Source organism: Vulpes vulpes, chromosome X, assembly GCF_048418805.1.
Source record: "Vulpes vulpes isolate BD-2025 chromosome X, VulVul3, whole genome shotgun sequence".
Classification (NCBI taxonomy): domain Eukaryota; kingdom Metazoa; phylum Chordata; class Mammalia; order Carnivora; family Canidae; genus Vulpes; species Vulpes vulpes.
The window spans coordinates 117,391,254-117,405,573 of NC_132796.1; the positions used below are offsets into that span (position 1 = coordinate 117,391,254).

The 14,320-nt window shown below is 48.4% G+C and overlaps 1 protein-coding gene across 2 annotated transcripts in view; it reads right to left on the reverse strand.

Moving 5' to 3' along the window:
- Positions 1-14,320, reverse strand: part of CD99L2 (CD99 molecule like 2) — a 94,714-nt gene that overhangs the window by 6,726 nt on the left and 73,668 nt on the right. For both annotated transcript variants that reach the window (XM_072743570.1, XM_072743571.1), the window contains exons 3-5: positions 13,105-13,173; positions 12,893-12,976; positions 10,930-10,989 (exon numbers count right to left, since the gene is read on the reverse strand). In XM_072743570.1, coding sequence (XP_072599671.1) covers positions 10,930-10,989; positions 12,893-12,976; positions 13,105-13,173 — 213 coding nt within the window. The remainder of the gene's footprint in view (positions 1-10,929; positions 10,990-12,892; positions 12,977-13,104; positions 13,174-14,320) is intronic.

Here is a 14,320-nt window from a genome sequence, read left to right on the forward strand (position 1 = left end):
CCAGGGAGGCTCTGCAGTTAGTATTTCCATTTCCGCGCCGCCTGGGCCTAGTGCCTCCCGCAGACTTTTCTTCAAATGCAGATGTTTCTGCTGGTGCGATTTAGGTGCAGGTGCAGCGCGTGCCAGGGGCCAGGGGACGACCAGGACTGTTTTAAGGCCGTCCACCTCTACCTTGGCACATGAGCAAAAAAATCCCTCCTCCGGTATTTTGAAATTCAAAAGGCTTTGAAATATCATGGGAAGGGGAGCAGGTTAGTGGGTGGAGGGGATTAGGGCAGTTGGGGGGAGGGAGGCGGTGGGGCCCTGGAAAGGCCATGCAGCGACAGAACGGGTCTTTGCACGGGCCGTGGTGGTGGCCATGCGTGTCCATCCCCGTGAGCGTGATAAACCCGCACAGAGCTCAACACACACTTACCTCCCCGGACAGGCAGCGCCCTGATGAGCAACTGGTGCCATTTCAGGACATTAATTAGCCTTGAGCGCTCCCGCTTCTCAGGGCACAGGGCTCATTAAGGGAGGGAGGCTGTCTCCCCGGGGCCCGGGGCTTTTAAGGGAAACCGCTCTGGGATGTTGGAGGCAACGACCTCTGGCATCCCCTCCACCGTGCGTCACGGAGGCTGGGGATGGTGTGTTCGTGGACGGGAACACCCACACCCCAGGGGTGGGGGGTGCTGGTAATGGGGGAGGCTGTGGCTGTGGGGAGCAGGAATATAATTTTGCTGTGAACCTAAAACTGCTCTGAAAAATCAAGTCGATTTTGTAAAGATTTGGGGGGGGGGGGTTAGAAAATAAGGTTTGTGATGTTCCCACTTAGGGCTGAATCCTGGAGTTAAAGATCCCTGATTGATGTGAATGGTTATTTACAAAACAACAAGCAGCACTGCCTTTTTCAAAAGCACAATCGGTGCTGCACCGAGCAGACAGGAGAACACAGGGTCCTCCGTAGGGTCCTCCGTAGGGTCCTCCAGACATGAACAGGTCAGCAGTGGGGTCACAGGTGAGGGCCTGGAGTCTGACCGTGTTGGCCCACTGTGGACCCTTCTGCTGTGCCGGGCGTGGCCACTGCCAAGGGCAAGGCCAGGCCCCTCCTGGGCGTCCGCTGCTGATGCGCTCACCTCACCAGATTTCCCGACAGGCCGGAGCCATCCAACCTCCCCTTTCTTTCACCTCCAGTCTCGATCATACAATCTGTACGATCGTGAGCTGCAAGAATGTCGCATGAAATGGGAACAGGATGGCGTTATTCATACAGGCCAACACGTGGAAACCACCCAAAGGCCTATCAGTTAAGGAACTGGTAAATACGATGTCCTGGGAATTTCTGAAAAGGGTTTGATCATCCCTAATGTAAAAGGAGCCCTTACAAGTCAACGAGGAAAGATACAGACTCTGGCATAAAAAAAAAATCAAAAAATGAAAAAAATCACAGGCAACGAATGTGAACAGGTGATTCGACCCCACAAGATAAGGGCGTCTAATAAGACCTAGGGGTAAAAAGTGTTCCACCTCCCTTGTAGTCAAAGAAATGCCAATGTCAACAGGGGAGCATTTTAAACTGAGTCAATTTACAAGGATCACAAAAGTACAGTGCCCAGTGAGGCTGGGGACAGAAGCTAACAGGCACCTGTTTGCTCCCTAGCAGTCGGAGGGGAAGCCAGGACAACCTTAATGGAACACCACTTGGCAGGGCCCTTGAAGAGGCGCATCATTAAAAACTCATACTTCTGGGATCCCTGGGTGGCGCTGCGGTTTAGCGCCTGCCTTTGGCCCAGGGCGTGATCCTGGAGACCCAGGATCGAATCCCACGTCGGGCTCCTGGTGCATGGAGCCTGCTTCTCCCTCTGCCTGTGTCTCTGCCTCTCTCTCTCTCTCTCTCTGTGACTATCATAAATAAATAAAAATTTAAAAAATTAAAAAAAAATTCATACTTCTGTGGCCCGGCCAGTCAACATCTAGGAATTTAGCCGACAAACTAGACAGGCTTTGTGTATCTGGCTATGAGGATGTTTATCGTGGCACTGTGTGGAGCGGTAAATAGCCAGAGGGGAAAACCTCTCAAAATAGGTACTGGCTAAATAAATTACGGTGTAACATCATGCAGTCCATTCAACACAATATTTTAGGGTCCTCTTTAATGACCGAGAAAGATAAGCAGGGCTATTACTGAATAACAACTGTTTTTTTTTTTTTAAAGTGGCAGGGTCCCATTTTTATGAAAATAACCCAGTATTTACAAAGGTACATGATGTCTAGAAAAAGTCCTGCAAGCAGATACTCTAAAGTATTACTGGTGACTCTCTGTAGATGGGGAAGCAAAAAAAGCAGTCTTTTCATATAAGGTGTAAGAAATGTTTAAAATATACAAGCCCCTATTTCCCCACTAGTAGGGGGACAGCTCAGAGGAGCTGGTCCACAGGTCACAGGCAGGCCCTTCGCCTTCAAGGATGCTGTGCTTGTATCCCCACGTGCCTTCTGAGCTCACAAGTATACCCCGCACTTACATACCGAAGAGACTACGGCTGGCCTCTCTTGTTCTAGAAACTCCCATACAGCACATGTCACGCTACAATTTGCTTTGAGGACAGAGACCTATACATCTGGAAGGCTGTGCCACACAGCTCGAGGGACCCTTGCATCTGGGGACAGCCACAGCTGGAAGAAGTCCTACAGTTCTAGTGGGCTCTGTGCCCACAGGGGGCGCTAGGACAGGGGGCATCGCCGCAGGGAGGAGGTCCCAGATCCACCCGTCCTTAACAGAAGTGCCAGATCTACAGGGTCCTCAAATGCAAAAGGCAACAATGCACACGCACGCGCACACACACGCTAGCCTTTAGTCCGCCACAGTCCCGGTCCTGGGAGGCAGGGATGCAAGGCACGTACCTGCCCTTCTCTGACAACAGCACAACCCCGGGCGCACGGTGAGCGCCTGACACGTCCCATTTGCCAAGGGCGCGGAGAGTCTCGTAACAGTGGGGGAGATTCTATCTAGAACTGCTGGTGGGGGGGGGTGGCAGGGGGGTGTTCAAGGGTTTCAGGACTTGTGTTAAGTACTTTATTTTATTTATTTATTTATTTATTTATTTATTTTTTTGTGTTAAGTATTTTAGAATTTTAGACCTCCAACAGCCCCCGGTAGGACTTGACAGTGTTTTAAAGATTTTTTTTTTCATTACAGGAGAACGGGCAGCAGAAATGCAAAACAACAAATCGATTAAGAAGTCAAAAATCCACAGAGAAGGAAGAATGCCTGCTTCAAATGACCCATGGATACAAAGTCAAATCAAACTCAAAGAACCATCTGGAACACATGTGGCTGCCTCGGCTAACCAGTGGGGACGCCATTCCTCACTGTTCTGGAAAGTCTCGAAGGCTCCTCCACCCCCACCTGCGAGATGAGAGCGCTCACCCTCCAGCCAGAGCACCACACAGCCCCACCCCTCGATGATCTCTGAGGAGAGCCCTCCCAGGATGGGAAGACGGTGGTCCTGGGTAAGCGCATGCACCAGCTGGTGGCCTATCCCTTTAGGTGCCCTCCGTGACCCCCTGTCGCCTCCCATCCCCAGGGGATTTCCTTGGGTCAACTTATCAAGGGGTTCTGGGCAGCACGCCAGGGGGGGTGATCCCGCGGGGCTGGTCCAGATCCCTTAGCAAGGAAGACCACACACGAGGAGCCAGAAGCAAGATCAGACAAAGCGTTTGCTCCACAAAGAGGCTAGACAGGTGCCCCGTCAGGTGGGGGCCACGTGGAAGCTTCCAGTGTGTCCTCTCCCCTCTCATGAAATCCGCTTGGAGCTCACCTGGGCAAAAGCTGGCTTTACAGAGCAGATTACAGGGCGCACCACTTCCAAGAGTGAGCTTTCCCAGCCAGAGGGCCCTGCGGGGTCCAGGAGAAAGCAACTGGGGCCACGACCCCATCACCAATGTGGCCCAGGGGGTTGTCAGCAGAGCCAATCACATGTGTCACTCTTCCCTTCGGGGGGAGGCATGCATGATACGGTCTGCTCCACTTTAGCCCCCCCCCCATTTCAGCAAACACTGGGGATACACAAGAAAAAAGGCGCCTGCTTATGGGAAGCCAAAGCTGGGGGTAATGAACCCACAGGATTTGGTACAAGAGGCGCCGGCCCCGCCCCCGCCGGTGGAGAGGTTCTAGGAGGGTAAGGAGAGCAGGACGCGGCTGGTGCACCCCAGGGCCACCCCGGGCCGGGCCGAAGAGGGCCACAGAGCGGACGAGCCTCCAGAGCAGAGGTGCCCTTTGAGGTGTCTCTTAAGGGATGGGGAGCTCAGCCCTCTCCGGAAAATGAGGTGGAATTCGGCTGGTGGAAGAATGGCATTTTCTTTTTTTTTTAAGATTTTATTTATTTATGAAAAACACAGAGAGGAGAGAGAGAGGCGGAGACACAGGGAGATGGAGAAGCAGGCTCCACGCAGGGAGCCCGACGTGGGACTCGATCCCGGGTCTCCAGGATCACGCCCTGGGCCGAAGGCAGGCACCAAACCACTGAGCCACCCGGGCTGCCCAAGAATGGCATTTTCTTTTTTTTTTAATTTTTTTTTTAATTTTTTAAAAATTTTTATTTATTTATGATAGTCACAGAGAGAGAGAGAGAGAGGGGCAGACACACAGGCAGAGGGAGAAGCAGGCTCCATGCACCGGGAGCCCGACGTGGGATTTGATCCCGGGTCTCCAGGATCACGCCCTGGGCCAAAGGCAAGCGCCAAACTGCTGCGCCACCCAGGGATCCCAAGAACGGCATTTTCGATAGAGAAGCGGCCGGAAAGCCACAGATGGCGGATGAAAGGAACCTGGGGACCCGTCGGCAGGCCATGGGGCTTGACATTATCCTGGAGGCAGTGGGGAGCCATTACAGAGGCTTGTATTTTGGGCTGCTTTAAACATGTTTTCCCTCTATTTAATTAAAAATTGGGGGGCGCCTGATGACTCAGTGGTTGAGCGTCTGCCTTCTGCTCCAGTGATGATCTCAGGGTCCTGGGATCGAGTCCCACATGGGCTCCCCACAAGGAGCCTGCTTCTCCCTCTGCCTGTGTCTCTGCCTCTCTCTCTGTGTCTCTCAGAAATCCATACATACATATTTTTAAAAAATTTTTCAAACATACTAAAAAGTTGGAAACATCCTACAGTGAACACTCCTATCCACCACCTAAATTCTATAGTGTTTGGCATTCTGTGCTTTATCACATGTCCATCTGTCCATCTGTCTCTCCATCCACTCATGTCTCCCTTATCTCTATGCTGCATTTCAATCGCAGACATCCATACTCACCACCCCTAAATGTCTTATGACCTAGGGCTACACATTTGCTTACAATGCCCTTAACGGAAAACGTACATATGGTAAAAATACACAAATCTGAGGTGTACCACTTGATACGTTTTGGCAGATGCAGACACCTGCGGACCTCCACCAAAATATACAATGGCACAATCACCCCAGAAAGTTCTCTCGTGTCCCTGGCCCAATCAATCCCTGTCCACATCCCAACCCTGGCAGCCACGGACCTCATATATATATGAGATCAGCTGTATAAGTATTAGAATTTCATATGATTGGGCTCATATAGTTTGTGCTCTCTTTTCACTGACTTCTTTCACTCAGCATAATGTTTCTGACATTTACCCATGTTTTTATCTCAGTAATTCGTTCTGTCATATGAATATATAAATATATCACAATTTGTCTATCCATTCTGCTGCTGGTACTTGGGCTGTTCCCAGTTTTCTTGTTTTTGTTTTGCTCTTATAAATAAAGCTGCTCTGAATATTCTTTGTGAGTCTTTTTTGGACAGAAGCTCTCATTTCTCTGGAATAGGAGCGAGACTGCTGAGTCACTGGGTAGGTCTACAGTTGGTATTTTAAGCAGCTTTCCATTCCCACCAACAATGTAGGAGAGTTTCACCTCGCCTACATCTGCACCGACATTTGGTATTGTCAGTCTTTCTAATCTTAGCCATCCTGGTGGGTGTGTTGTGGTAGCTCGTTGTGGATTTAATTTGCATTGCTCCAATGAATAATGGTTTTGAGCATCTTCATGTAGCTTCCTCCTATATAAAGTGTCTGTTCAGATCTTATGCTCGTTTGTGAACTGGGCTGTTTTGTCTCTTCGTTCTTACACAGTAGTTTTAAAACAGAGGACCGAGGAAATCGGTTCCACATTCCTGGTGGTTCTGACAGCTGTGCGGAGGATGAATGGGCACCAGGAGACCAGTTCCGAGGTCAAGGTAACAACCCACGGGGAGGGGATGTGGGCCTGGGCTTGAGGGAAAACAAAGAATATTTCAAGTTCAAACGATACTAGAGGAGAGGACTTCTGGCCTGATGGGGTGAGGAGGTCAACAAATCCTGTCCTCAAAAAGCAGCTATAACCCTGGGCAATTGAAGGTGAGGAACACATTTAGTTCCAGTGAGAGGAGCTGGAGTCTGTGGCCTCTCCGCCCAGAGTGGCTCTCATTCCCCCTGCCCCCACGGTCTTCCAGCAGCCAGTTTGACCGCGGAGGGGGCAGATAGGCCACAAAGCCAACAACTGCCCTGCAGTTGCCAGAGGGACCCATGTGACTTGGAACGCTGTCAGCTAAATGTGGCAATCTCAGTGGCAAGTAAACAGGGAGAGTCAGTAGCTCCTTCAGCCCGAGCAAACCACCAGTCAGCTAGCCAGGGATTTAATAGGGAGGTACGGAGGTTGGGGAGGTAAGCTAAGCACAGGCAGCTTAATAAACCCCCTGCGTAGCCTTGCTTGCCCTGAAGCCGAGCACATGCCCAGCAGAGACAGTCCGGTATTGGCTGAAGGCCAGCCACAGAGATCAATGGAGCAGACTGAGTCTAGAAACAAAACCTTACACTTATGGTCAAGTGGTTTCCACCAAGGGAGCCAAGACACTCCACTGAGGCAAGGATACTCTTACCAGCAAATGGTGCTGCAACTGGACATCCACATGCCAAAAAATACAGTTGGACCCCAACCTCACGCCATATACAGATTATCTCAAAATGGAAGACCAAAGACCTAAACGTACAAGCTGAAACTGTAACTTCTGGGAGATGTAGGAAAAAATTCTCCACGAACAGGATTATTCTTGAACATCAAACCATGATTCATTCATAAGCAAAAAAATTGACAAACTGATCTTTATATAGAAATTAATGTTCAATGAGAGACTCCTAACTCTGGGAAACGAACAAGGGGTGGTGGAAAGGGAGGTGGGCGGGGGGGTGACTGGGTGACGGGCACTGAGGGGGGCACTTGATGGGATGAGCACTGGGTGTTATGCTATATGTTGGCAAATTGAACTTCAATAAAAAAAAAGAAATTAGTGTTCAACAAACAACACTATTAATAAAAGTAAAAGACAGTCACAGGCTGGGAGAAAATATTTTTAGAATCATATACCTGATAAAGGACTTGTACCCAGATTATAAAAGGAACTCGTCAAAGCAAAAAAAAAAAATGTTTTAATGAGCAGAAACTCTGAACAGACTTCACCAAAGAATATAAAATAAGAATATAAAAAGACGTTTGACATCACTTCTCACTAGAAAAATACAAGTGAAAAAACAATGAGATACCCCTAACCTACCTATTAAAATGATCCAAATCCAAAAGAGTGGACAATTCCAATTGCTGATGAGGATGTGGAGCGACAGGAACTTTCGTTCATTGTTCACGGGAAGGCAAAATGGTGCCACCACTTTAGAAGCCAGCTGCGCACTTTATCGCCAAGTTAAACATAGACTTAGCATATGACCCAGCAATCACACACACAGTTCTAAGTGAACTGAAAACTTACATCCACACAAAAACCTGTAAGTAAGTGTCCAGGGACCCCTGGGTGGCTCAGTGGTTGAGCGTCTGCCTTTGGCCCAGGGTGTGATCCCGGGATCTGGGATCAAGTCCCACATCGGGCTCCCTGCAGGGAGCCTGCTTCTCCCTCTTCCTGTGTCTCTGCCTCTCTCTGTCTCTCATGAATAAATAAATAAAATCATACAAAAAATAATAGTAAGTGTCCAAAAATGTTTATAGTAGCCTTATGCATAATCGTTGAAAACTGGATACAACCAAGAGGGCCTTCAACAGGCAAAGAGCAAACCAAAAGTGCTCCAGGCAGACAACGGAATGGTATTCAATGCTAAAAAGAAATACTCTCAAGCCATGAAAATACATGGAAGAACCTTCAATGCATATTGCTAAGTGAAAGAAATCCATCTGCAAAGGCTACACGCTTCATGATTCCAATTACAGAACATTCTAGAAAAGGCAAAAGTCTGCAGGAGGTAAAAAGATTTAGTGGTTGCATGGACAGAACACCAATTAGGGGCAAGGAAGGGAAAGTGGCTGAGCACCAGAGGGATGTAGAGAAGAACGTTTATGGTGGTAGGACAGTTGCGTACGGCACTTGGGGGCTGGACATGTGACTATATGCATTTGGAAAACCCCACACTACAGTCGGAGGGTTAAGTATGGACTCAGGTTTAGGTTAGTATAAATGCTGATGAACAGATACAGAGTTATGGAGGCACGTGGATACCTGGATTGTATACATCCATATACTAATGGCCTCCACCCACTTAAAGGGTATAGAAGTAGTGACATCCCACTAAGTGATGAACACACTCGACCCTCAGATCTTTGTTCCTAACATCAACCCCTTCTGGCGAGGAAGAGAACGGTGTACTGAACGGGACACCCAAGGAAACATTCACAAACATTCCCAGCAGGCAACGGCGTTTAGGAAGGAGTGAATGGGGGACAGTGGGAGGGTGCCAGGGGAGCTGGGAGGAAAGGCTGTGAAGCGGCAGGTGGCTGGACACCCAGAGGAGACGAGGAGGAGATGAAACGGATGGACCTCAAGTTTCTCAGAGTGCTAGGGCATGGAGGTGGCTGGCGGGGCCCATTAACAAGAGACTGTCACTGTCACCCACCCTACTGGCCTCCTGAAAAGGACAGTAGAAATATCTTCTTAAGCAAAAAACAAAAAAACCATATATAACAGATAACATAGCATTTCAAACACAAAGTCCAAAACTATAGTTGAGCCTCATCCATGTGCCTAAGGCCCAAAGTTGGAAACTACATCGACAAGGGTCAGGTTTTATGCTGAAGACCATCGTGTATTGAAATGTGATGTTTTATCATCTTCACTCGTGGCATGATCATGTCTGCAGAGAGGGGAATGTCTGAGAATTTCATCGTGTGCTCATCCAGACCACATTTCAGGCTCACACTCATATTTTGTGCCGGGACCCCCTTTATTTTCGCTTATAATGACAGAGGGTATAACTTAAAGCTAACAATTGATTATTCTTTATAAGAGAAGTTCAAGTGTGAGCCTAATTAAAGAATTTCCCAGCGCTTTTTTCCTTGCTAAAACATGTACTGTTAATAAGGAAGCCCCCGACGTGCCATTCAGACTTCCATCCGTGCACGCTCCCGCACGCTACCGCTGCCCGCATCTCACCATCTGGAAATACCATTTGTCACCCAGGAGTAATTGGCCAATTTGCTGGGTTTGCCCTTTAAATCTTCCATGTTCTCCTGACACCTGTGAGTTTCATTTAGTGGCTTTTAGAACTCTGTACTCAAGAAGACATCGTCTGGAAAGGTGTCTTGAAGGACAGATGTGACTGCAGGCTCCTTTAATCGGATGGGAACACTGTTCCTCAGGAAAGGCACATGGGCCGTGCAAGAAGGCAGCAGATGCTAACGCCACAGCCAGGACGACGGGGAGGGTGGCAGGGTTACAAGCAGACACACTCCTAACTTGTTCGCGCGTGACCACAGCAAGTCACCACCACAAGCTGCCACCACAACAGGCTGCCATCACGACAGTCGCAACCGTAACAACCCAGCGTCATAACTACAAGTCACAACCACAACATACCATCAAAACAGGCAACCACCACACGTAACGATCACAAAGTCCAATCAAAACTTCTTTTGCCACATCAAAGCTGGCTGCTTCTCTCGACGGTAGGTTGGACCTTGATGAGTATAAGAATAAAAGCTTTAAGTCCTTGGTGGTTTGGGCGGGGGAGGCCATGACAAAGAAAGGCTCGCAGGAGGGGGTTTCCTTGTGGTGATGGAAGAGTTCAGTGTTCTGCATCCTGAGTGATCATGGTTGCTGAGATCTACACATGTGACACAATTTCACAGACCCACGTGTGCATGCATGCACACACACGACAACATGCAAAAGCTGACGCAATCTGAATCGGGGCTGTATGTGACTTAACAGTTTGGACCAATGGCAGCTTCCTGGCTTTGACACCAAACGACACTTCCGTAAGGACAGCGAGAACCTTCAGGGGACACTGGGTGAAGAGTACACACAAATTCTCCTGAACGATTTTTATAACTTCTTATGAGTTTTAGACTAATTTTTTAAAAAAGATTTTTAAGTAATCTCTACTCCCAAGGTGGGGCTCAAACTCACAACTCTGAGGTCAAGAGTCACACGCTCTACAGACTGAGCCAGCCAGGTGCCCTGAGTTTTAAACGATTTTAAACTAAAAAGATATTTTGAAAGATGTCGGGCTCACTACGGGTCTCCTAAGAAAATGCTTGTCATGACGATCTTTGCTCTGCCCAAGTCGAGGGGGCAGGAGTTGTTCGCAGTCACGCGTGCTGCCCAGGCACTTGGCTCTGGCTCGGGATGGAGACATCAACCAAGCAGCACCTGGCCTTCGGAGCACTGGGAGGAACGTGTGGCTTTTCCAAATTGGCTTCTAAATCCCCACTTTAAGCTGCACAGCCCACAGGATTCCAAGTGAGCCTTCCAAGCTGTAAGCAGGATGTCTGGAAACGACCTCTTGCACCCCAGAGGCTGAGTAAGAACGGCTCAATCAATCTGGTCGCCATGTAATCACATTTGTAATGAGATTAAGGTGTTTACACAAATCAATGCTCCTAATTTTACCTTTGTCAGGTTTGTATTCACCACCACCTAATATGTCTTCAAGATCCTTGTCTGAGAAACCTGGAGAAAACAAAATATACATGTCAATACCAAAATGCACTTTTCAGGCCATAACCTTGTGTTAATGTGGCCCAACGTCCCCAGAAACTGCCTGCCAGCGAGGCGCATCCTGATGACTACAGAAGGCAAAATTCTAACAGGGCCCTAGGACTCCCTCCCACTAGAGCACCTTGTAGAAGATTCCATCACGCAGCGCGTGACCGGGACCTCGAACAAGGTGGCCACCCCCGCTGCGGTTCGGTTATATTAAGTGCCAAGGTGAAGAGATTCTGCGGATGTAATTTGGATCCCAAGTCAGTCTGCCTTTGCCTGAATCAAAAAGGAGATTATCCTGGGTAGGCCTGACTCAAGCAGGCAAGCAGGCTAAGGCCTCCCTGAGCTCAGATTCGAGAAGCAGGTTAGTCTTCCTCCCCCGGCTCTCCCCCCGGCCCTCTCTCCTGCTGGTCTTGAAAAAGCAAGTGGCCATCGGCTCTGTGACTGGAAGGAAAGGGACCCCGCCAGCCAGCCCAGGGACTTGGAAGAGAACGCAAGCTCAGAGACCAAGGCTGGCTGACATCCCCAAGAACAGACAACTTGGCTTAGCTGTTCCTGACCTCCTCGCTCAGCAAAGGAACCTGTGAGTTAACGAACGGGCGCTGTCGTAACTCGCCGAGCTTGGGATCATTTGTTAGGCGGCAACAGGAAAGTGATACAGGGAAAGGAAAACATTGGATTCTGGCTTAAGCACAGAGGACTCGACTTTCCCGTTCCGAGTGAGCACATGCCAAGTAGGCGGAAAACGTTTCTGAGTCAACTGCCCTATGCTGGAGCGCCCTTGAGCGCCTGCTTCAGTTCTGGGCTGCATCAGCTGCTTTGCGCCACGGATGACCACTTCTCCTAGAAAGAATGACGGATGGTCAAGCTAGCGTTAGGGCGGCTTGAATATTTGGCAGGCGTTTTCTTGAAAATGAATGAAATGAGGCCGTCACTTCGAAGGAAACCATTGGCCGGACCTGTTGCCAATGGTAAGATTTCAAACAAAACTTAGAATTTTGAAAGAATCTACATCCACCACTGTGAGCTTGGCAGCCTTCCAGTGCTTGAGGACTTTATCTTAGGAGATGGGGGGGTGACATTAACAGACGTGAATTTGGGGTGCTGTGTAATAAAACGTGGCATGATTTGGAAGTTCAAAAGACCTCAGGACACCAATATTTCCAAATGACCAATGCACAGAATATATAAATTTGTGAATGGGTAAAAGCTGCATTGCAAGTCCAAGAGCATCCTGAGGGTTAAACAGAATCAAGTATGAAAAGTAAAGGTCACTGATACGGCTTCACAGTCCACACTGCACTGAGACAGCAGGACACCGCCGCCACTGGTCCAGTTTGGGGGTCTTAATAAAGAAGAATATCTACAATGATCTAAAAAGTCCATTAAAATATTCCTCCCTTTTTCAACTGCATATATATATTGCCTGATTTCCTTCATACTCTTCAGCCATAACACATTACAACCGAATCCAGAAATGGAGTGAGTCGAGCTCTTCTGCTTAGACGTTATACATTTTGTTCTCATATTGCCAGACAGTTATTTTTCTCCCAAAAACACACTACTTCTGTTAACATGTATGGGTTTTTGTTCATTTTAAGTGAATAAGCACTTTTTTTTTAAGTTTTCAGTTCAAAGATGATACTGGTAGATATGATCCACGGAAACAAAAGCCTTTGAAATCCCCAGTGATTTGGGGAGGCCGGAGACCCAAAATGTTTGTGAACTACTACAGAGGGTTCTCCTATGCCTTGACATGCTCCTGGCTCTGCCGGGCCTGGGGGGCTCTTCGGGCTGTTGTAGTCAATGAGCCACAGTGTGCCCAGGGAGCCACAGCGCTGGCCGGTGCCCTCAATCAGCTCTCACTGACCTCCTCCTCCTGGGCTCGGTTTCCTGCGACCATCGTCTCGATCATTTCGGTCATCCAAGGCATCAGCCAAGTCGAAATCATCATCTGCAGTGGGCCCCAAAACATACAAGACAAAATGAATTTGCTAAGGTCCAGGTAGCTCTGTGGACATCTGCCCCAAAGAGAGCTCCCCCGTATCTTTCTCTATAGCCCTCCTTAGGTGGCAGCATTACCTGCAGGCTTTGCGGGCGCTCTGGTTGTTGCTGGCCTCTTGGTTGTGGTAGTGCCATGATCCCATCTTGCTAAAGTAGGGAAGGGGAACAACATAGGACACATTTAGTAACAAAACACAGCAGCCACTTCATGGCTCAGGTGCATCACAGCATGAACATGGGACCCTTGTCTTAGTCCTCTAGACCCCTCTAAGGCCTCTGATAACCCATCGGAGGATGACAGAGAAATGCATAAGGTTGGAAGGAGATGAGTTCCACACACTTTTCTTCAGAGGACTGGTGGTACGGCAGACATGGTCCCACAGTCGATCTGGAAATTCATGGAACTGGGTGTTCAGCCTAGACCTGCTGGACCGTGGGTCCAGGGGGATCCAGAGCTTGAGCATGACCCTCAGGAGCTTTGGGCCTTGGTTTCCACCACTATCAACCCGGCACCATAACCACAAACCATGCTGCCCAGGGATGGACTGAGTTCATGTTCCTAGTAGAGGACAGCAGCATCTTATAAACAGAAAGTAGTATAATATCAACAAAATATTTTATGTAAGTGTGGTTGTTGCTACTGTATTAGGTTTTCTAGCTCAACCAGACTCCTCTAAAAATATGGGACTTCTTTCAAAACAATTGCATGGCATGCATCAGTTTTCCAATAGTTTCTTTTCTTGAGCTTCAAGAATGTGCCATAAATTATAGCTGGAGGTAGCAGAGGGAAAGGGAATATAAGGGAGAAGAAAGGCAAAGACAATGCTGTACAGCAAGCGTTGCTATACAGCAATGTAAACAGCAAGCATTCAGAAAAGAAACAGCAGTATTTGCAGGAACAAAACCTCAGTGAGTTTTACAGATCAATAATGTAATCCTCAAATGGCCCAGGTAATTTACAACACATCACCTGTCTTTTCTGGATAAGGCCTTGGGGTTGTTTGTGGATCAAAGAAATGTTAAGTCTGAATCTTCTGGAAAGAATATAAAGAACACAGTAAGACATGACCTGACATTTCTAGCTATGTCTAAAGGGAGACGTTACATCATGATAAAGGATCAACCCAGAAAGAACACAGAACCATCCTAACCAGACAACAGTGTCAAAACCCACAGAGAGAAAACTGGTAGAGCTAAAAGGAGAGAGCAACAAATCCACAGCGATAGATGGGACTTCAACGCTCTGCCGTCAGCAACTGAGAGAACTACTAGAATGAAAATCGGCAACAACAGA